This window comes from Nerophis lumbriciformis, linkage group LG12 (genome assembly GCF_033978685.3).
Source record: "Nerophis lumbriciformis linkage group LG12, RoL_Nlum_v2.1, whole genome shotgun sequence".
Taxonomy (NCBI): domain Eukaryota; kingdom Metazoa; phylum Chordata; class Actinopteri; order Syngnathiformes; family Syngnathidae; genus Nerophis; species Nerophis lumbriciformis.
This window is the reverse complement of record NC_084559.2, coordinates 42,262,894-42,285,645: the sequence shown is the minus strand read 5'-3', so window position 1 is coordinate 42,285,645 and position 22,752 is coordinate 42,262,894. Positions and strand designations below refer to the sequence as shown.

General features: G+C 40.1%; 1 protein-coding gene across 3 annotated transcripts in view; it reads right to left on the bottom strand.

Moving 5' to 3' along the window:
• Positions 1 to 22,752, bottom strand: part of kiaa0825 (KIAA0825 ortholog) — a 573,303-nt gene that overhangs the window by 355,782 nt on the left and 194,769 nt on the right. For all 3 annotated transcript variants that reach the window (XM_061986612.1, XM_061986613.1, XM_061986614.1), the window contains exons 17-19: positions 18,456 to 18,674; positions 18,079 to 18,383; positions 13,904 to 14,010 (exon numbers count right to left, since the gene is read on the bottom strand). In XM_061986612.1, coding sequence (XP_061842596.1) covers positions 13,904 to 14,010; positions 18,079 to 18,383; positions 18,456 to 18,674 — 631 coding nt within the window. The remainder of the gene's footprint in view (positions 1 to 13,903; positions 14,011 to 18,078; positions 18,384 to 18,455; positions 18,675 to 22,752) is intronic.

Sequence of the window (22,752 nt, the reverse complement as noted above, 5' to 3'; positions counted from 1 at the left end):
GGGAAGGGTCAACAGAAAACGAAACATTGCTGCTGGTCTTTCGAGAGGAATAGAATCAGATAAACACAGGGCAATCAAATAATGTGTATACACGAAGGGTGCACAAAAAAATCAATTCACAAATCCGAATCGCAATTCTTATTCATCCCAATTCTTAATTAATTAAAAATGAAAAATTTAAAAAATTAGACACATTTTATTTGTTTATTTATTTTTTATAAAAATGAATTAAAAAAAAACATGAATCTTTAGGCCATCTCCATGCAACCGAAATGAGCTATTCTAACCTGCAACCTGTTTTGAAAAAGTTTCATTATAATTATTATACCAACCAAATCATTGCGAGAATCGATTTTGAACCGAACCGTCACCCCAGGATTAAGAATCGGATCAAACCGTTAGGTGCCAAAGATTCACACCCATAATATACACGCACTGGACATAGCATTAGGCACACCTTTATGTGTTTAATTGCCGAAAGGGACAAGCGGTAGAAAATGGATGGATGGATGGATGTTGGGCCGTGAGTGTCCCCTGGAGGGAACTAAAAAAAAAATCATTCATTTCTCAGCTGTGGTCCATATGGACCACTGCAATACTACGTTGTAATACACTTTTCCACCACTTGTGGCAGTAATGACAATACCAAACAAACAGAGAAAGTTAGGAGCTAAGGTCATAAAAGAGTTCCTTAAGCGCAAAAAATTATGACTAAAGTGGTGACGCAGCATTTTCATTTGCAATTTAATTTTATTGATAGTTTATTTAAGAAAAAAAAAAAAAGAAAAAAAAAAATATATATATATATATATATATATATATATATATATATATATATGTATGTGTGGGGAAAAAAATCACAAGACTATTTCATCTCTACAGGCCTGTTTCATGAGGGGGGTACCCTCAATCGTCAGGAGATTTTAATGGGAGCATTCGCATACCATGGTTTATATAGGGCACAGAGTGGGTGGGTACAGGCTGGCCTAGGGGCGTGGTGATTGGTTCATGTGTTACCTAGGAGGTGTTTCCGTCTATGGCGGCATGTTGTTACAATTTCGCTGCGCTTGTTGAGGGATGACAGGTCTGGACGGTAGATAATAAACAGTTTCTCTTTCAAGCATAGGTTGCATCTTTTATTACCACTATTGTAAGGTGTGCTGGATGCAAGAATTTGCCATGTTATTGAATATTCAACATTATTGTCTTTGAGGTCCCAAATGTGTTTGCTGAGTTCTGTGGTATTTCGCAGGTTTTTGTTCCTGAAAGAAGCCTTGTGGTTGTTCCATCTGGTTTTGAATTCACCCTCGGTTAATCCTACATATGTATCGGATGTGTTAATGTCCTTGCGTATTACCTTAGATTGGTAGACAACTGATGTTTGTAAGCATCCCCCATTGAGGGGGCAATCAGGTTTCTTTCGACAGTTACATGCTTTGTTGGTTTTGGAGTCGTTCTGACTGGGGGTCGACGGCTCATTTGCAATTGTTTTGTTGTGGTTTGAGATCATTTGTCGTATATTGTTCATGCAGCTGTAGCTCAATTTGATGTTGTTCTTGTTGAATACTTTTCTTAGGGTGTTGTCTTTGGGAAAGTGTTTGTCAATCAGATTGAGGAATTTGTGTCCAATGTTAGTTGAGAGGTTTTTGCTGTATGGGGGGTTGTACCAGATGATGTCGTTTCGTTTTCTGTTCTTTTTTGGCTGGTTTCCTGGCGTGGGTTCATAGGTGAGGGTGAAATTGTATCCGCTTTCATCAAGGGCTTTTTGGTACGGGGGGGTTGCTTGGTCAAATTCAGCTTTGCTAGATGACAGCATCGATAGCCTTTTATTGATTCCGGTAGGTATTCTTTTCGTGGTGGTGGGTGGATGGTTGCTGTCATGGTGCACGTATTGGAGTGTTGTGTTGGGTTTCGTGAATGGTTGGTAGCTGTTATTTCTCAGGTTGAAAGTGACGTCAAGAAAGTTGACGGTTTGCTTGTTGGCTTCAATCGTGATCCGTAGGCCGTTCTCTTTGAAAATTTGGCATATGCGCTTCTTGGTATTCTCGCTGCTCCTTGGCGAGGTGCGACACACTGCCAGTCCGTCATCACGGTAAATACCAAGGTTCAGATTGAGGCTAGCGAGCTGGGAGAGGAGGAAACTTCCAACGAGTTCACACGTTTCTGCTCCGTCAAAACTTCCCATAGTGACGTCAAATGTTGCATTGTTCTTTTTTTGCCATGGTGTACTGTTGTGGATGAGAATGGAGTTTTTTGCGTGGATGATGATGTTTCTTTCGTTGCCTGTGATTGAGTCGTAGTCTGAGGCGAAGTCTAGTGCTATATATATATATATATATATATATATATATATATATATATATATGTGTGTATATATATTATTATTATTATTATTATTTAATTAGTTCGAATTCATTTACCTTAGCACTGCTTAATTGTATGTAAACTATTTAAAAATATATATATATATACATTTTATTTAAAAAAAATGTTTTATAAAAAAAAATATATATATTATTTTTAGGCCATCTCCATGAAACCAAAAGGTGCTTTTCTAACCTGTAACCCGTTTTGAAAAAGTTTCATTATAATTATTATACCAACTAAAACATTGCAAGAATCGATTCTGAACCGAACCGAATCGGATCAAACCGTTAGGTGCCAAAGATTCACACCCATAATATACACTCACTGGACATAACATTAGGCGCACCGTTATGGGTTTCATTGTTGGACAGAGTGTCCCCTGGAGGGAAGTAAAAAAAAAAAAAAAAAGTTTCTCAGCTGTGGTCCATTTGAGCCACAGCTGTACTCCGTTGTAATACACTTTTCCACCACTTGTGGCAGTGATGACAATACCAAACAAACAGAGGAAGTAAGAAGCTAAGGTCATAAAAGAGTTTCTGAAGCGCAAAAATAATGACTAAAGTGGTAATGCTACATTTTCATCTGCAATTTTTTTTTATTGACAGTTTATTTAAGAAACATATATATTATTATATAATTATTATACCAACTAAAACATTGCGAGAATCGATTCTGAACCGAACAGTCACCCCATGATTAAGAATCGGACCAAATCGTTAGGTGCCAAAGATTCACAGACATAATATACACTCACTAGACATAACATTAGGCACATCTTTATGTGTTTCAATGTTGGGCCGAGAGCGTCTCCTAGGGGGACGTAAAAAAAAAAATCAATCATTTCTCAGCTGTGGTCCATATGGACCACATCGGTGCTCCATTGCAATACACTTTTCCACCACTTGTAGCAGTAATGACAATATCAAACAAATAGAAGAAGTTAGGAGCTAAGGTCATAAAAGAGTTTCTTAAGCGCAAAAATTATGACAAAAGTGGTGACGCTGCATTTTCATTAGCACTTTAATTATATTGACAGTTTCAGCACTGCTTAATTGTAGGATTAAAAAATAAATGTAAAAAATGTTTTAAAAAATTTACATTTGCTTTATTTATTTATTTTTTGTAAAAATAAAAAATAAAAAAAATAAAACATTTGTAGACCATCTCTATGCAACCAAAATGAGCTTTTCTAACCTGTAACCTGTTTTGAAAAAGTTTCATTATAATTATTATACCAACTAAAACATTGCAAGAATCGATTCTGAACCGAACCGTCACCCCAGGATTAAGAATCAGATCAAACCGTTAGGTGCCAAAGATTCACACCCATAAAATACACTCACTAGACATAACATTAGGCACACCGTTATGTGTTTCATTGTTGGGCCGCGAGCGTCCCCTGGAGGGACGTAAAAAAAAAAGAAAATTTCTCAGCTGTGGTTCATATGGGTACTCTATTGTAAGGCACTTTTCCACCACTTGTGGCAGTAATGACAATATCAAACAAACAGAGGAAGTTAGGAGCTACGGTCAAAGAAGAGTTTCTTAAGCGCAAAAATTATGACTAAAGTGGTGACGCTGCATTTTCATTTGCACTTTAATTTTATTGACAGTTTATTTAAGAAACATATATATTATTATTTATTTAGTCCAGAGACCACCCGCTACCCCGAAAGGGATAAGCGGTAGACAAAGGATGGGATGGATAGTTAGAATTGATTTACTTTAGCACTGCTTAATTGTATGTAAATATATATATTTTTTTATCAGAGTCCCTTCTATTGCAGTATATTTGATCAGTATTTATTATTAATATTATTTGTGATTAACGCGTGGTTTCATATCATTTGACAAGGTGTATCCTGTTAAAGTGTAAGTAGGTCAGATATAATTATTGAATGCCATTAAACCAGGGGTGTCAAACGTACGGTCTGAAGGCCGGATCAGGCCCGCAAACAGGTTGTATCCGGCCCGCGAGATGAGTCTGCTAAGTAGAAAAATTAACCTGAAATTTTTGAATAAAAGAAACAGTTGTTCTAAATGTGTCCACTAGATGTCGCATTAGCAATTATTTTTATCTTTGTAGATGATGCTATATACAGGTAAAAGCCAGTAAATTAGAATATTTTGAAAAACTTGATTTATTTCAGTAATTGCATTCAAAAGGTGTAACTTGTACATTATATTTATTCATTGCACACAGACTGATGCATTCAAATGTTTATTTCATTTAATTTTGATGATTTGAAGTGGCAACAAATGAAAATCCAAAATTCCGTGTGTCACAAAATTAGAATATTACTTAAGGCTAATACAAAAAAGGGATTTTTAGAAATGTTGGCCAACTGAAAAGTATGAAAATGAAAAATATGAGCATGTACAATACTCAATACTTGGTTGGAGCTCCTTTTGCCTCAATTACTGCGTTAATGCGGCGTGGCATGGAGTCGATGAGTTTCTGGCACTGCTCAGGTGTTATGAGAGCCCAGGTTGCTCTGATAGTGGCCTTCAACTCTTCTGCGTTTTTGGGTCTGGCATTCTGCATCTTCCTTTTCACAATACCCCACAGATTTTCTATGGGGCTAAGGTCAGGGGAGTTGGCGGGCCAATTTAGAACAGAAATACCATGGTTCGTAAACCAGGCACGGGTAGATTTTGCGCTGTGTGCAGGCGCCAAGTCCTGTTGGAACTTGAAATCTCCATCTCCATAGAGCAGGTCAGCAGCAGGAAGCATGAAGTGCTCTAAAACTTGCTGGTAGACGGCTGCGTTGACCCTGGATCTCAGGAAACAGAGTGGACCGACACCAGCAGATGACATGGCACCCCAAACCATCACCCAACCATGCAAATTTTGCATTTCCTTTGGAAATCGAGGTCCCAGAGTCTGGAGGAAGACAGGAGAGGCACAGGATCCACGTTGCCTGAAGTCTAGTGTAAAGTTTCCACCATCAGTGATGGTTTGGGGTGCCATGTCATCTGCTGGTGTCGGTCCACTCTGTTTCCTGAGATCCAGGGTCAACGCAGCCGTCTACCAGCAAGTTTTAGAGCACTTCATGCTTCCTGCTGCTGACCTGCTCTATGGAGATGGAGATTTCAAGTTCCAACAGGACTTGGCACCTGCACACAGCGCAAAATCTACCCGTGCGTAGTTTACGGACCATGGTATTTCTGTTCTAAATTGGCCCGCCAACTCCCCTGACCTTAGCCCCATAGAAAATCTGTGGGGTATTGTGAAAAGGAAGATGCAGAATGCCAGACCCAAAAACGCAGAAGAGTTGAAGGCCACTATCAGAGCAACCTGGGCTCTCATAACACCTGAGCAGTGCCAGAAACTCATCGACTCCATGCCACGCCGGATTAACGCAGTAATTGAGGCAAAAGGAGCTCCAACCAAGTATTGAGTATTGTACATGCTCATATTTTTCATTTTCATACTTTTCAGTTGGCCAACATTTCTAAAAATCCCTTTTTTGTATTAGCCTTAAGTAATATTCTAATTTTGTGACACACGGAATTTTGGATTTTCATTTGTTGCCACTTCAAATCATCAAAATTAAATGAAATAAACATTTGAATGCATCAGTCTGTGTGCAATGAATAAATATAATGTACAAGTTACACCTTTTGAATGCAATTACTGAAATAAATCAAGTTTATCAAAATATTCTAATTTACTGGCTTTTACCTGTATGTACAAAATAAACCACCCGATGTAGATCAATCAGTCGATGAAAATGATCAAACTACATAAATAACATCCTGTAATTTGATTTTGATATCATTTTTTTATCTTGATAGATTGAAAATTAACACCAATGAGTTGACTGATGAACATTGTCACATAGTTTATTCAGAAAATATAAATAACGACAACTAAAGATAGAATACTATTAACCGCAACACATAAGTGTAAAAAAAAAACAAAAAAAAAACAACATTATGATTTATACAATTTAAGAATGTGCTTGTTCTATTTTTAAACACAGAAAACAATCTGAAGTTGTCTTTATTTTGAAGTTATCGTGCCGTGATTTTACCAGTCCGGCCCACTTGGGAGTAGATTTTTCTCCATGTGGCCCCCTATCTAAAATGAGTTTGACATCTCTGCATTAAAGTCAAGGGTAAGATGACTAATTCAGTGTTAAAATCTAGGTATGTAGTGGAAAAGTTGGGCCCCGAGGCCAAAAAGGTTAAGAACCCCTGATCTAATGACGGCTGTATCAAAATTACCTTTTTAAAGACATTGAATCACCTAAAAGCATAAACATATTCCTACTTCACTATCAGCGGTCCCTAAAGAAGTGTCCCGTGAGTGTGCACAGAAGCAGAAGTGTTTCCTGCGACTATTGGTGAAACATTTTAAGCGAATCTTGACCGAAGGATGCGTGTGCACTAAAAGTGATTTGTGCGTACGCTTAAGCATGTCCTGCGTGTGTGTGTGTGTGTGTGTGTGTGTGTGTAATTGTGTGTCAAGGTCCCCCGCCCGTGTCGGTCCCCATCCCTGACAGATGCCCCCATCATTTTCCTAGCCTTCCTATACAGATGGATGTTATCGTCCATCAAACCTTCACACGCACTTCCTGTCATTGTTCCCTCTCAATGGCTATCCTCCTTGGTAATTATAAGGTGCTAGGCATGCTGCCTGTCAGCCCGTCATTGGCTACTTGACATTGAAGGTGGCGAAGGAAGCGCGGGCCCCGTGTTGTCCGCGCGTCGCCTCCTCCTTTTCGCCTGGCGTCCCCAGCGGTCGTGTTGTCGAGGACGCTGGCTGTGCACCCGTGTCAGCACCTGTGCCGTGTATCCTTTCCTGTCTATCACTGTGCAGGTGAAGCAGATGATTGGATTCAGTCAGCGGGGTGATTAATGAGGGCCCCTCCGGATTTGGGACAGCCTATCAATCATGTCATTAGGGCCAATGTGCCCTGAAAGAGGCAGACCTCCGCCAAGGAATAACTGCATTCATCTTCATCTGGGTATGCATCCCGTCAGCCCGGCCAGGGTCACCATGATGGAGAACAATAATCTTCTCCTCTACAAATTACTTCGCAAAGACAAGTTGGGTGACTACAGGAGAAGGGGCGGGGCTAACGCAGGTAGATGAGAGGGGGGGATTCAGGTTGGGAGGACATATGTTCTTTGTAGGGAAGCTTTAAAGGATACGCTTGTGTGTGAAAGTGAGTGAAGTTTCTTTTTTAGAGTAACTCTATCTGACACACACACACACACACACACACACACACACACACACACACACACACAGTCTGGTATTTGTTACCTTTTTGAGACCTCCAAAAAATGCCTACCTCTTTAGGACCACCCTTTCTAGATATATGAAGATTTGTATTTACAACATTAATAATATATACATACTATGCCAATATAAACAAGCTTGTTGTGAAAAATAAGTTGGAATTTCACAAGAAAAAGGTCACAATTTCACAAGAAAAACTTGGAATTTTGGCAGTATTATAATAAAAGTCGTAATTTTACTCAAAGCAAGTCAATATTTTCCAAGAAAAACTGAACATTTGTGCAATATTGTGATAAACGTTGGAATTGTACTCAAAAGTCGCAATTTTACAAGAAAAGCTTGACAATTTGATAATTTTATGAAAAGAGTCGTACTTTTATATGACAAAAGTCACAATTTTATAAGAAAACTTTAACATGTTGGCAATATTACAATAATAATCACAATTTTACTTGGCAAATTTTACTCAAAAAATCTCACTGTGTTACGAGAAAAACAAAAAAACTGGCAATATTGTGATACAAGTCTGCATGTTTTATGACAAATGTCACCATTTTGCATTAAAAAGTAATAATTTGACATAAAAAAGTAATATTTTTAAGAGAAAATTTTGCAATATTACAGAAGCAGAAAGAATATGAGAAATTGGTCACAATTTTATAAGAAAAAAGTAGACACATTGTGAGAAAAAGACTGCTTTTAGTAATGTTTTTTTATTTTTTTTGTTTGTAATTGGTTTTTAATCTTCAATATTTACTTCAAGTTATTACAGTATGTCTCTATATACATATTTATTTTATTTGTTTTATTAGTTTTGGCCAAAGGGAGTGCATTTCACTTTCTTACACACACTTGTTTTTCCATATGCTGCCCAGGGTGGAGCACTTCAAATTTGTACACACACTTGTTATTTCATATGTTGACCAGAGAGGGAGCACTTTTTAAACCGACACACAGTCAATTTGAAAAATCCGTCCTTTTTGGAACCACCCTAATTTTGATAGATCTCACCACCAGGGGTGCAGACGAGACATTCTCTATTAGATGCAATGGTTTTCCATATTGGGACCATGATTTATGTCCTAACTTGTTCACCGGTCCTTATGTAGAAGGTACTTTTCCTTGTTGATGTCTCAAGAAGGGTAGAAATGCAAGAACACACACACACACACACACACACACACACACACGCACACACACGTCTGTTACTCGGACACTGTGTTGTGATTGTTTACAAGCCAGGCGTCACTACCCTGTGAAGGTTAGTTTAATGAATAGTAATGATCTCACTGAATGCCTCAGACAGGGGATACATAATCACTCATCCTTTTCTCCCCTCCTAACACACACACACACACACACACACACACACACACACACACACACACACACACACACTCCCCATGCCATCTCCGAGCTTCCCGCCAACGCCCACCCACTCTCCTCCTCCTGTCATCGTATGAAAAATAATTTCATATTAATGTTTATCTTTTTAAATTTCATTGACTCTTTTCATGAAAGTTGCCATTTTTTTGCCGGCCTGGCTTGGTTGTGGTGAAGAAAGAAAACGCGGGGCCGCAGGTCCGGCAATAGCGTGCAGAGAAAAAGGTCATAGGTCAGCCTGCAGTGCACTTATCATCATGTTGCACAGGAAATGTGATCATAATTCATCGATCACTTCAAATCTAAAATAAAAAAGTTTTTTACTTCATTAGATGGACATTGGCCTGAGCTGCTTCTCTCTATATGCAAATCATGCGCTGTGTGTGAGGCCCCGCGCTATATGTTGGAGGCCATGTTTTGCATGAATAAGCACGTAAAATGTCATTTAATGAATGGCAGGGCTAGCGATGGGTACCAAATCCAGTGCTTTTTTGTACCTACAGGGCCCCCAATTAATGTAAAATCCTTCATGTAATCCAACAGTGCCATTTCACGGTACCCGAGTTGCGCATGACGTCAGTCCTGTCGCACTTGGCCATCACTCCAGCAGCACTGAGAGCGGACTCAGCCAAACTACCTCTAGTTAATGTGGCAATTTTCTATGCCCACAAAGAAATTGAGTCAAAAAAAGTTAGCAAAGTGCGGCTTCACCTACAGTATCCAAAAATGCGCTAGCTTGATGCTAATATACGTTATAACTTTGCAATCGACATGCTACTGATTAGCATTGGCGATTTTACATGGGGATTTCAACACCTCCAAATTTGTTGGTGAAAACTACAACGAAGATGCACGTCCCAATCAAACAGCTGCTGCGTTAAAAAGTACAACACTTACAGTGTTTGTATTTACAACATTAATAATATATACATACTATGCCAATATAAACAAGCTTGTTGTGAAAAATAAGTTGGAATTTCACAAGAAAAAGGTCACAATTTCACAAGAAAAACTTGGAATTTTGGCAGTATTATAATAAAAGTCGTAATTTTACTCAAAGCAAGTCAATATTTTACAAGAAAAACTGAACATTTGTGCAATATTGTGATAAAAGTTGGAATTGTACTCTGAAGTCGCAATTTTACAAGAAAAGCTTGACAATTTGATAATTTTATGAAAAGAGTCGTACTTTTATATGACAAAAGTCACAATTTTATAAGAAAACTTTAACATTTTGGCAATATTACAATAATAATCACAATTTTACTTGGCAAATTTTACTCAAAAAATCTCACTGTGTTACGAGAAAAACAAAAAAACTGGCAATATTGTGATACAAGTCTGAATGTTTTATGACAAATGTCACCATTTTGCCCTCCCACCTCGCCTGTTTAAGGAGGTACTTGCTACTATTGGATCAAGTGTCCTTAACATTATCAATAGTAGCCTCTCTTCTGGAATAGTTCCAGTAGAGTTTAAACATGCAGTGGTACGACCTCTACTTAAAAAACCCAGCCTCGACCCCTCTCTCCTCTCTAACTTCAGACCTATCTCTAATCTTCCATACATTTCCAAAATATTAGAGAAGGTTGTCTACAGTCAGTTGTTGCCCTTCTTAGAGGATAATGGTATCACTGAGCTGTTCCAGTCCGGTTTTAAAGCCCTCCACAGCACAGAGTCAGCGCTTCTAAAAGTTTTTAACGATATCCTCCTGTCCACTGATTCTGGTAAATATGTTGTCCTGGTGCTTTTAGATCTGTCTGCTGCGTTCGACACCGTCGACCACGCCACCTTAATCACTCGTCTTGAGAACTGTGTGGGCATTAAGGGCGCCGCCCTCAACTGGTTCCGGTCGTACCTAACCGACAGGAGTTTTTGTGTAAAAGTAGACAGTTTTATGTCGTCCACAGCTCCTTTACCACATGGGGTCCCCCAGGGCTCAATCCTTGCCCCAATTTTATTTGCGCTTTACCTTCTCCCCCTTGGTTCTATTTTTAGGAAGTACAGTATTGCATTTCATTTTTATGCCGATGATTGCCAGATTTATTTTCCCATGGCACAAAATAACACGGTTCAACGTCTTATTGACTGCCTGCACGACATCAAAGTCTGGCTTTCAGCTAACTTCCTGAGCCTAAATGAAGACAAAACAGAAGTTATGTTGTTCGGTCCAAGTCGCTCTCCCTCCCCCAACGTTGACCTCGGCACTCTGACCCCGTATCTCAGCGACTCTGTCACAAACCTGGGGGTAAAGTTTGACTCAGATTTTAAATTCGAAAAACAAATCAGCAGCGTCGTTCAAAAAAGCTTATATCAATTACGCCAAATAGCGAAAGTGAAACCGCTTCTATCAAGACATGATCTTGAGAAATTAATCCACGCTTTTATCTCGACTCGTCTTGATTATTGTAATGCCCTGTATGTTGGCATTAGCCAGGCCTCCCTCGCCCGCCTGCAGCTCGTGCAGAACTCTGCTGCTCGTCTGCTAACACAGACCCGCAGACGTGAGCACATCACCCCTATTTTAGCGTCCCTTCACTGGCTCCCTGTGCGTTACCGAATACATTTTAAACTCCTTTTATTTGTTTTTAAATGTCTAAACAACCTCGCGCCAACCTATCTCTCCGACCTCCTTCAGCCTTACTGCCCCACCCGATCCTTAAGATCAGCCGATCAGCTGCTGTTGACGGTCCCTGACACAAGGCTGAAGCTTAGAGGTGACAGAGCTTTCGCCGTTGCTGCTCCCAAGCTCTGGAACGACCTACCCCTGAGTGTTAGACAAGCCTCCTCTCTTCCTGTTTTTAAATCTCTCTTAAAAACATACTTTTATTCCATGGCTTTTAACACTGAGTGATATCCATCCTGCAATGGCGCCCCATAATACACCTGCTGTGATCCTGTTTTTATGTTTTTATGTTTTTATTAATTCTATTTTAATTATTTATTTTTTATCGTGTTCTGTTTGTGTTGTGTTGTGTTTGCTCGGTACTCGTTTTATCTTTTAACCTGCTCATTGTACAGCACTTTGGCTACCCCTGTGGTAAATTTTAAATGTGCTTTATAAATAAAGTTGATTTGATTTGATTTGATTTAATGCTTTTTAGGGCGCCACAAAAAAAAAAAAAACACCATAAAGAATATACTGCTGCCATCTAACGTCTTGGACTTGCACTTGCAATTGCAAATGTGATAATAAAACAATATACAACAAGTGGATAGCAATTATCATAATGAGCTCATTTTTGAATGTTGCAATAAAAAAAAAGATTACATTATTATATATAGATGGTATTGTGGCCAAAACAGCTACATTTTTGTTTCATCTGACATCACATGGACAAAGATAAGACCTTATGGAGGAAAGTTCTGTGGTCAAAATGCAACGAAAATGTTGCTGTTTGGCCCCAATACCCAGCAATATGTTTGGAAGAGAAAAGGTGAGGCCTTTACTCCCAGGAACACCAATCCTACCATCAAGCATGGTGGTGGTAGTATTATGCTCTGGACCTGTTTTGCTGCCAATGGAGCTGGTGTTTTCCAGAGAGTAAATGGGACAATGACAAAAGAGGATTACCTCCAAATTCTTCAGGACAACCTAAATTCATCGGCCCGGAGGTTGGGTCTTGGGCGCAGTTGGGGGATCCAACAGGACAATGACCCCAAACACACGTCAAAAGTGGTAAATAAATCAGGCTAGAATGAAGGTTTTAGAATGGCCTTCCCAAAGTCCTGACTTAAATGTGTGGACAATGCTGAAGAAACAAGTTCATGTCAGAAAACCAACAAATTTAGCTGAACTGCACCAATTTTGTCAAGAGGAGCGGTCAAGAATTCAACAAGAAGCTGGCCAGAAGCTTGTGGATGGCTACCAAAAGCGCCTTATTGCTTTGAATCTTGCCAAGGGACATGTAACCAAATATTACCATTGCTGTATGTATACTTTTGACCCAACAGATTTGGTCACATTTTCAGTAGCCCCATAATAAATTCATAAAAGAACCAAACTTCATGAATGTTTTTTGTGACCAACAAGTATGTGCTCCAATCACTCTATCACAAAAAAATAAGAGTTGTAGAAATAATTGGTAACTCGAGACAGCCATGACATTATGTTCTTTACAAGTGTATGTAAACTTTTGACCACGACTGTATGTATGTATATCAAATGCTCCTTGAATCATTGAATAATGGTACAGGGAATTGGTACTGTATCGGTTCCAATGTGAACAGTACCCATCCATAGACAGGGCACACGTCTACCTAGCCCCTTCCTGCTGTCATTAATAAGAATATAATTGAAAATACCCCCAGACATTTTTATTGTTCATCTTGGACAACAGTCACAGTGTTAGTGTCGGCAAGCAAGGGTTTGATTTAAACTTTTTGGGACTTTGGCATATCCCAAACACATAAAAACAGGTACCAATAGGTAAAAAAAAGTTGGTTTTGCACAATAGAACCCTTTAAGGTTATCAACCTATCCTAAAAAGTTCCTGTAATAGATTTGATGTTAAATAAACCCAACATCTGCTGGAGTTGAGTTGATAAAGCGTCCTCTACGATCTTCTCAGCCTTTTCAAGTGCAAAAGTCCAAAATAACTTGACAATAACAGCTGATGGTACTGACTACTCAATATTCAACTTGTTTTAATTCTATGGAGAGAATAAGTGTCACACCCTGAAATGGATTGCACAATAGTTACATTCTGTCCATGTATGTTACATACCTTCCCTGACTACCAGCCATATTTTTATATTTAATACATCACACGTATAGTACATCAAATTAAAGCAAATGGTTTAAATAAAATGATACCCCGGGTGAATATTCAACATGAAGTGATGGATGTCGTTCCATTTTGACCATGACCTCTGTGTTAATATCTCCATTTGACCTCTCACCTGTCTGTGCAGAGTTTGCGGGCCTTGTGCATCTGCATGTTCATCCACTTTGGCCGTTTCTCCTCCAGAGCCTGCAGTACTTTGTGTACCGTGGGTTTGGGAACACCCTGTCACGGACAAAATACAGGAGGGAGAATTTTAAGGGATGATCATGATGACGAGATTGCGTTCACCACAACAGCACAATGATGTAGAAATCATATTTTGTTATTACAAACCCCGTTTCCATATGAGTTGGGAAATTGTGTTAGATGTAAATATAAACGGAATACAATGATTTGCAAATCATTTTCAACCCATATTCAGTTGAATATGCTACAAAGACAACATATTTGATGTTCAAACTGATAAACATTTTTTTTTGTTGCAAATAATCATTAACTTTAGAATTTGATGACAGCAACACGTGACAAAGAAATTGGGAAAGATGGCAATAAATGGGGCGAGGGTCACCACTTTGTCAAAATATGCATGAGCAAATTGTTGAATAGTTTAAGGAAAACCTTTCTCAACCAGCTATTGCAAGGAATTTAGGGATTTCACCATCTACGGTCCGTAATATCATCAAAGGGTTCAGAGAATCTGGAGAAATCACTGCACGTAAGCAGCTAAGCCCGAGACCTTCGATCCCTCAGGCTGTACTGCATCAACAAGTGACATCAGTGTGTAAAGGATATCACCACATGGGCTCAGGAACACTTCAGAAACCCACTGTCAGTAACTACAGTTGGTCGCTACATCTGTAAGTGCAAGTTAAATCTCTCCTATGCAAGGCGAAAACCGTTTATCGACAACACCCAGAAACGCCGCCGGCTTCGCTGGGCCTGAGCTCATCTAAGATGGACTGATACAAAGTGGAAAAGTGTTCTGTGGTCTGACAAGTCCACATTTCAATTTGTTTTTGGAAACTGTGGACGTCGTGTCCTCCGGACCAAAGAGGAAAAGAACCATCCGGATTGTTATAGGCGCAACGTTGAAAAGCCAGCATCTGTGATGGTATGGGGGTGTATTAGTGCCCAAGACATGGGTAACTTACACATCTGTGAAGGCGCCATTAATGCTGAAAGGTACTGTACATACAGGTTTTGGAGCAACATATGTTGCCATCCAAGCAACATTACCATGGACGCCCCTGCTTATTTCAGCAAGACAATGCCAAGCCACGTGTTACATCAACGTAGCTTCATAGTAAAAGAGTGCGGGTACTAGACTGGCCTGCCTGTAGTCCAGACCTGTCTCCCATTGAAAATGTGTGGCGCATTATGAAGTCTAAAATACCACAACGAAGACCCCCGTACTGTTGAACAACTTAAGCTGTACATCAAGCAAGAATAGGAAAGAATTCCACCTGAGAAGCTTAAAAAATGTGTCTCCTCTGTTCCCAAATGTTTACTGAGTGTTGTTAAAAGGAAAGGCCATGTAACACAGTGGTGAACATGCCCTTTCCCAACCACTTTGGCACGTGTTGCAGCCATGAAATTCTAAGTTAATTATTATTTGCAAAAAAAAAAATAAAGTTTATGAGTTTGAACATCAAATATCTTGTCTTTGTAGTGCATTCAATTGAATATGGGTTGAAAAGGATTTGCAAATCATTGTATTCCGTTTATATTTACATCTAACACAATTTCCCAACTCATATGGAAACGGGGTTTGTATAAACAATATGGGTTTTCGTGTAAAAAATGCACACTACCGTATTTTCCGGTCCATAGGGCGCACCGGATTATAAGGCGCACTGCTGATGAATGGTCTATTTTTTTTTTTTTTCATATATAAAGTGCACCAGATTATAGGGTGCATTAAGGGATTCATATTATTATTACTTTTTTCTAAATGTAAAACACTTCCTTGTCGTCTACATAACATCTAATGGTGGTTCTTTGGTCAAAATGTTGCATTGATTATGTTTTACAGATCATCTTCAAGCCGCTTTTTGACAGTGGTTTCCGGAAGCGCCGTTTTGTGGGCGGTCTTATTTACGTGGTTCATCTTCGGCAGCGTCTTCTCCCCGTCATCTTTGTTGTAGCGGTGTAGCGTGCAAGGACGGGCGTGGAAGAAGTGTCAAAAGATGGAGCTAACTGTTTTAATGACATTTAGACTTTACTTAAATCAATAACAGAGCAGCATCTCCTCATCCGGAAACAACAACACCGGAAATGTGTCCCGTGATAAAACCGTCCGACCGGAACTCTCTAATAACTAAAGTTTCTTGGGTGAATAATGTAAACTCACTACACCGGTATGTTTTAGCCCTTTCATGACGAGTTTACTGACAGATATAAGTAAAAACTTTTCACTACTTTATATTAGAAATGGCAACAGCGGAGGATGAATGTCCCATAACAAGAAGATAGAGAAAAAGAAGAAGCTTATCGACTTGGCACGGACTACAAAGGCGGACATGCACAATTTTTCAGGATTTATGCAGATTCCAAATACTGATCAGCAAGTACCAGAAGGTAAGAAAAGTTGCTTTTGCATAATATTGCGAAACAAAACGCCAGATAATATGTCTTACCTTTTACACACATCATAATAATACTCGTAGATTTAATGCGCCGTCAATTGTTCAAGCGGTGTGGCTTCATAGCATACCAAAGTCAGACTAAAACATTTTAAATAAATGATAAATGGGTTGTACTTGTATAGCGCTTTTCTACCTTCAAGGTACTCAAAGCGCTTTGACACTACTTCCACATTTACCCATTCACACACACATTCACACACTGATGGAGGGAGCTGCCATGCAAGGCGCTAACCAGCACCCATCAGGAGCAAGGGTGAAGTGTCTTGCTCAGGACACAACGGACATGACGAGGTTGGTACTAGGTGGGGATTGAACCAGGGACCCTCGGGTCGCGCACGGCCATTCTTCCACTGCGCCAATATAATATAATTTAATTTGATTTATTTTTGAGCGCCGTGTGTAATGTTCTATATTTTCAATGGAACATTTAAAATGTTGGTGTTGTTTACTTGAGACATATTGCTATCATAGTGGCAATATACACTTATCCTTTATGTTTGACTGCCATCTACTGGTCACACTTATCATTACACCATGTACCAAATAAAATAGCTTCGAGGTGGGTAAGCTCAATCAAACTTATTCCGTACATTAGGCGCACCGGGTTATAAGGCGCACTGTCAAGTTTTGAGAAAAAAAAAGATTTTATGTGCGCCTTATTGTCCGGAAAATACGGTATGTACTCATCACACTTCCCTCATTAGAATGACCTAACCCTGAACAATGAAAGGAAAGTATAGAGTAACTAATGTTGGGCGAGAAAACGATACCATAGCAATAGGTACATAATCGAGTTTTGTTTTTTTTAACGCGTTTGATAACATTTTCAATAATTTTTTTCTTCTTTGTCGGAAGAAACCGGGAGTTGCAAAGCAAGGTTGGTTGCATGAACAAAGGCACTTGCTCTTTGGTAACCGAGCAACGCAGGAAGTGATCACTGATCAGTGGGAGTGACACGCCAACAGCCAATCAGGGAGCAGTATCAACTTGTTGTCTCGGCGTTGATTCTTAGCATGGAGTGAGAAGAGAAAGTAAAAATGAAGAAATTGTGGATAAAACGGTAAATGTCCCCCTGGCAGTATGGCAGTTTTTTGGATTTAAAAAAAAAGGGACCATAGTCAGACCAATGTGGTCTGTAAATTAAGCAAGGCGCTCGTCAACACCAAGACCGCTAACAATACACCACACTCACCCTTTAGAGCACAGCTGTAACATCCTGGCACTAAACCTGCAGAAAATAGCTCTTATCGGGTTTCTCTATGTTTACATTTTGTTACACTTTATGAAGCATTTCTTAAGTATTCCTTATTTTTGCACCTTCATTTTAAGAGGTGTTCAATTTTAGAATTTTGTTTACATTGAATGTTTTCCATGCGCGTGTCGACATTTCCTTTCCTTTCTGTCTTGATAGCTGAAGGTATTATAATCAGAGGGAGGTTATATTTTAAATCAAAAGGTTTCCATACATTTTTTTCTCCTGGTCCTTATTTTTGATAAGTCATGAAAAATATCAATAATCATCGATATCGACCGATATAAAACACATATCGTGATACAGTTTGCCCGAAGCGCCTCAGAGTAACTATATATTATCTATTTTAGACCCTCATGATTGCTATTACTGCTCCATTATTCACAACTTCACCTTCTGCTGAATCCCCATTGAAGCCTGCAGACACTCGGCCAGCAGAATCAGGCGGTCTTTGGCTTGGCAGTTCAAGGCCAGTCCACTGATCTCCTCCAGTGAGTGCGGGTCCCCCAGTCCATGGATCAGGCAGTTCAACAGGGACCGCAGCAGCAGTCCCACAGAGCGCAGCTGCCGGGCATGCTGGGAAAGGTGTTTCTCAGCCACTTGGAAGAGATGGCGGATGGGGAGGGGCAAAGGCGCTACCAACAACGGCAGGTTGGTGAAAATGAAGGACATGGCTTGGATGGCAAGGGATATGCCAGCTGCAGGGAGAGATTGCACACCTGTTGCTCCGTGGGGCAGGAAATAGTTACAGTACAGTACTCTATGCCTACTTTTTGAAGATGAGGAACCTTTCCCTTGCGTCTCCACAGGTGCATACTTCCAATCCTTGGGAACTTTAGCCAGAACACTTTCTGGAACATCTCTCGCCCCGAAGATTCCACTGGGCTCCTCTGTCGCCATGGAAACCAGGTGAGTCAGGAGGCTATTGGTGGACTTGGTGACTATCACTCGGATGCAGCCGATCACGACAGGCTCTGTTTGTGACGTTTCTGATGAGAGAGGTCAACAAATAAAGCAGGGGCGGCCAAACTTTTTTCAATGAGGGCCGCATACCAAAATATTTAAGGATGCGGGGTTTATTTTGATACATTTTGTACATTAAATATGCTAAAACCAGTACAATCAGTGGCAGGTTGTGCGGTTCCCACCTAAGCCTTCAGCAACGTTCCCTCTAAGGCAGTGCTTTTCAACCACTGTGCCGCGGCACACTAGTGTGCCGTGAGATATTGTCTGGTGTGCCGTGGGAAATTATGCAACTTCACCTAATTGGTCCAAAAAATATTTTTTGCAAATCAATAATTATAATCTGCAAATAATGTGCCGTTGCTTAGTGTCTGTGCTGTGTAAAACTCAGCAGGGTAACCACATAATACTCCATGTCAGTAGGTGGCAGCAGGTAGTTAATTGCTTTGTAAAAGTCGGAATGTGTCGAGTGAGACAAGGATGGTTTGTTAAAATCCCAATATGCAGACCACATCGGGAGGCAGTGTGCAGGTAAAAAGGTATGTAATGCTTCAACCAAAAATTAACGAAAGGGAAAGGCAATGGCTATGCAAAACGAAAGTAAAACTGCACTGGCTACAAAGTAAACAGAAACAGAATGCTGGACGACAGCAAAAACTTACAGCATCCACAAAGTACATCCGTTCTTGACATGACAATCAACAATGTCCAAAGAAGGATAGCAACAATGTAAATAGTCTTGCTTGCTAACACAAACCAGGTGTGCGGAATAGCGCTCAAAGGAAGACATGAAACTGCTACAGAAAAACACCAACAAAACAGGAAGGGCCACCAAAATAACAGCGCAAGACAAGAACTAAAACACTGCACACAGGATAACACCAACAAACTCAAAATAAGGCACGACGACCTGGTGGAGTTTCATTTTTTAACGTTTTCTGCTGGTGGTGTGCCTTCGGATTTTTTAATGAGAAAAATGTGCCTTGCCTCAGAAAAGGTTGAAAAACACTGTGCGTGCCTGCGCAATTGCGCACTGCTCAAGCCTCCTCTGCGCTTAGCAAATATATGCCGCGCACCAAATCAAATCCCATCTGAATTCTAAACAAAATAAACACATTTATTCTGTGTAATTTTGCAATGCAACTCTGAGTGACAGTGACAACAAGCGGCCCTAACGGTGTTCGTGAACATCGTTTAATTGAACATCGTTCAATTATTGTAACGTCTATCGAGATTCTTCGAGGACAGGAATTATATCGATCACTTTATTGAGCAAAACTGTTTATATTCGGCCATAACCACACCAAAAACATGAGTAAAAAACTTCTATCTCGAAAATTGTTTTATTTTCTGCCGTACAAACCAGGCCAAAACCAACTTGTCATCTGCCACCAACACGCATAGCACTAAGCCACTGGTGCATTTACGGCCACACAAAAAGTCGGACAACTCAAACACCACACAAAGTTACACTATGACTCCTCAGTCATACGCGTGCTTATTCTACTGTCATTTATTATTAATGTTAATCTATTGATATTAATCATGGAATGCTGTTACGAGAGAAAGTTACAGGAATGCACACTGTGCATGCACATTGTGCAACATGAGGATGTTTAAGGGGAACTAAATGTGATCTATTCATGCGTTCGTTACGTCTCGTCTCGACTACTGTAACGTATTATTTTCGGGTTTCCCTATGTCTAGCATTAAAAAATTACAGTTGGTACAAAATGCGGCTGCTAGACTTTTGACAAGAACAAGAAAGTTTGATCATATTACGCCTATACTGGCTCACCTGCACTGGCTTCCTGTGCACTTAAGATGTGACTTTAAGGTTTTACTACTTACGTATAAAATACTACACGGTCTAGCTCCGTCCTATCTTGTCGATTGCATTGTACCATATGTCCCGGCAAGAAATCTGCGTTCAAAGAACTCCGGCTTATTAGTGATTCCCAGAGCCCAAAAAAAGTCTGCGGGCTATAGAGCGTTTTCTATTCGGGCTCCAGTACTATGGAATGCCCTCCTGGTAACAATTAGAGATGCTACCTCAGTAGAAGCATTTAAGTCCCATCTTAAAACTCATTTGTATACTCTAGCCTTTAAATAGCCCCCCTGTTAGACCAGTTGATCTGCCGTTTCTTTTCTTTTCTCCTCTGCTCCCCTTTTCCTTGAGGGGGGGGGGGCACAGGTCCGGTGGCCATGGATGAAGTGCTGGCTGTCCAGAGTCGGGACCCGGGGTGGACCGCTCGCCTGTGCATCGGCTGGGAACATCTCTGCGCTGCTGACCCGTCTCCGCTCGGGATGGTGTCCTGCTGGCCCCACTATGGACTGGACTCTTACTATTATGTTGGATCCACTATGGACTGGACTCTCACAATATTATGTCAGACCCACTCGACATCCATTGCTTTCGGTCTCCCCTAGAGGGGAGGGGTTACCCACATATGCGGTCCTCTCCAAGGTTTCTCATAGTCATTCACATCGACGTCCCACTGGGGTGAGTTTTTCCTTGCCCGTATGTGGGCTTTGTACCGAGGATGTCATTGTGGCTTGTGCAGCCCTTTGAGACACTTGTGATTTAGGGCTATATAAATAAAGATTGATTGATTGAGATTGATTGATCTCTGAAAGGGGTACAAATGATTTCCAAAGCAGGACCCCCACCCAAACACATTGTACAATACTAATCCATAGCTTATGAAAAACAAGATTTCTTTTATTTTCATTACAAGTGGGCCAAATCACTAATATTACAAAATAATCTCATGAAAATGACTCCTCTCATTTGAGTGTTATAATAAAAGACTGGTTTGAGACAGGTGAGCTGCTGGTATTGCCACGTGTGATGTTGCTCACATGTGCTCCACTGAATGCTCAGGGAGTTTTTGTGTTTGCTCACACACATGAAAAATTAGAGGGAACATTGGCTTTCAGTGATGTCCGACTTCAATGATTACCTCTCAAAATACCATAATTGATGTCACCACATGACTATTGCTGGAGAAATATTATACAGGAACACATTTACGCACTACTGTGTATTGAAATCCCCAACATATCTTATGTGGTAGTGCCAAAATTAAAATTGCAAAAAACATATTAAACGTGAAAAAAATAAAGAAATGAAATATTAGAACTCACAATTTGTAGCACCCATTTGACGCTGTATAAACCAGTGGTACCCCTCGTCGTCGGTTAATTCGAGTGGAAATGGCGGGCATTTCCCCATTTCATCGCCAGAACAGCTGAGCTAGCTTCCGGGGTTGGCCGACATCGTATCACAAGATGTAGTTTCTCTTTAAAAATCCTTCTTGAAAATGGCCTTGCAAATATATATCTGCCACCTAACAACGTTTTGTTCTCCTTTCTCTGCTAGCCCGGTATGGCTATGGCGCAACACTTCCTGCTAAATTGAAGTTGTGAATAGATACTCACTTTGGAGTGACGAGTATCCAATCACAGTCTCGTTAACTTTAGGCTACTTAGATAGGCTACTGTCAACAACTTGTGATCTGATTGGCTATCGCAACTGTCTATCAACTGTATGTGTCCTCAAATTCATCCGCTAACGGTCCCGATGAGTATCAAATCACAGGACTCGTAAATGTCACGTTTAACGTGAGGCCATCTAGAAGGCCTTACTGACAACAACTCGTGATCTGATTGGCTATCGCAATTATCTATCAACTGTATGTCCCCGTTCACTGCCAGTGCATGGACGCCCGCATTGTTGATTCTGAAGGCCCCGGGCAGATTTGGTACAGCATGGCAACATAAGCTAGATGAATTCTGATTGGATAAAAACTCTAACCTAAAAACAACAGCACTGGAAGGAGCATAATATGACATGAAGAGATTATGAATACTTTTAGATATTTAGGGAAAGTAAATTACTTTTGTCTTTAATTAAGGCATTGCTGGCCCTGAGAGCCCACCACTGAGTACAACGTAGGTCAATATATGATAAACTACCAGAACAAAACATCCAAATTTTAGCTCTGTGTTATAGATAACAAAGAAAATTATATTAATTATTATTTTGATGATGATTGCATTTTTGAAATGACATTATTTACCTTCTGGTAATTTGTAAAGCAT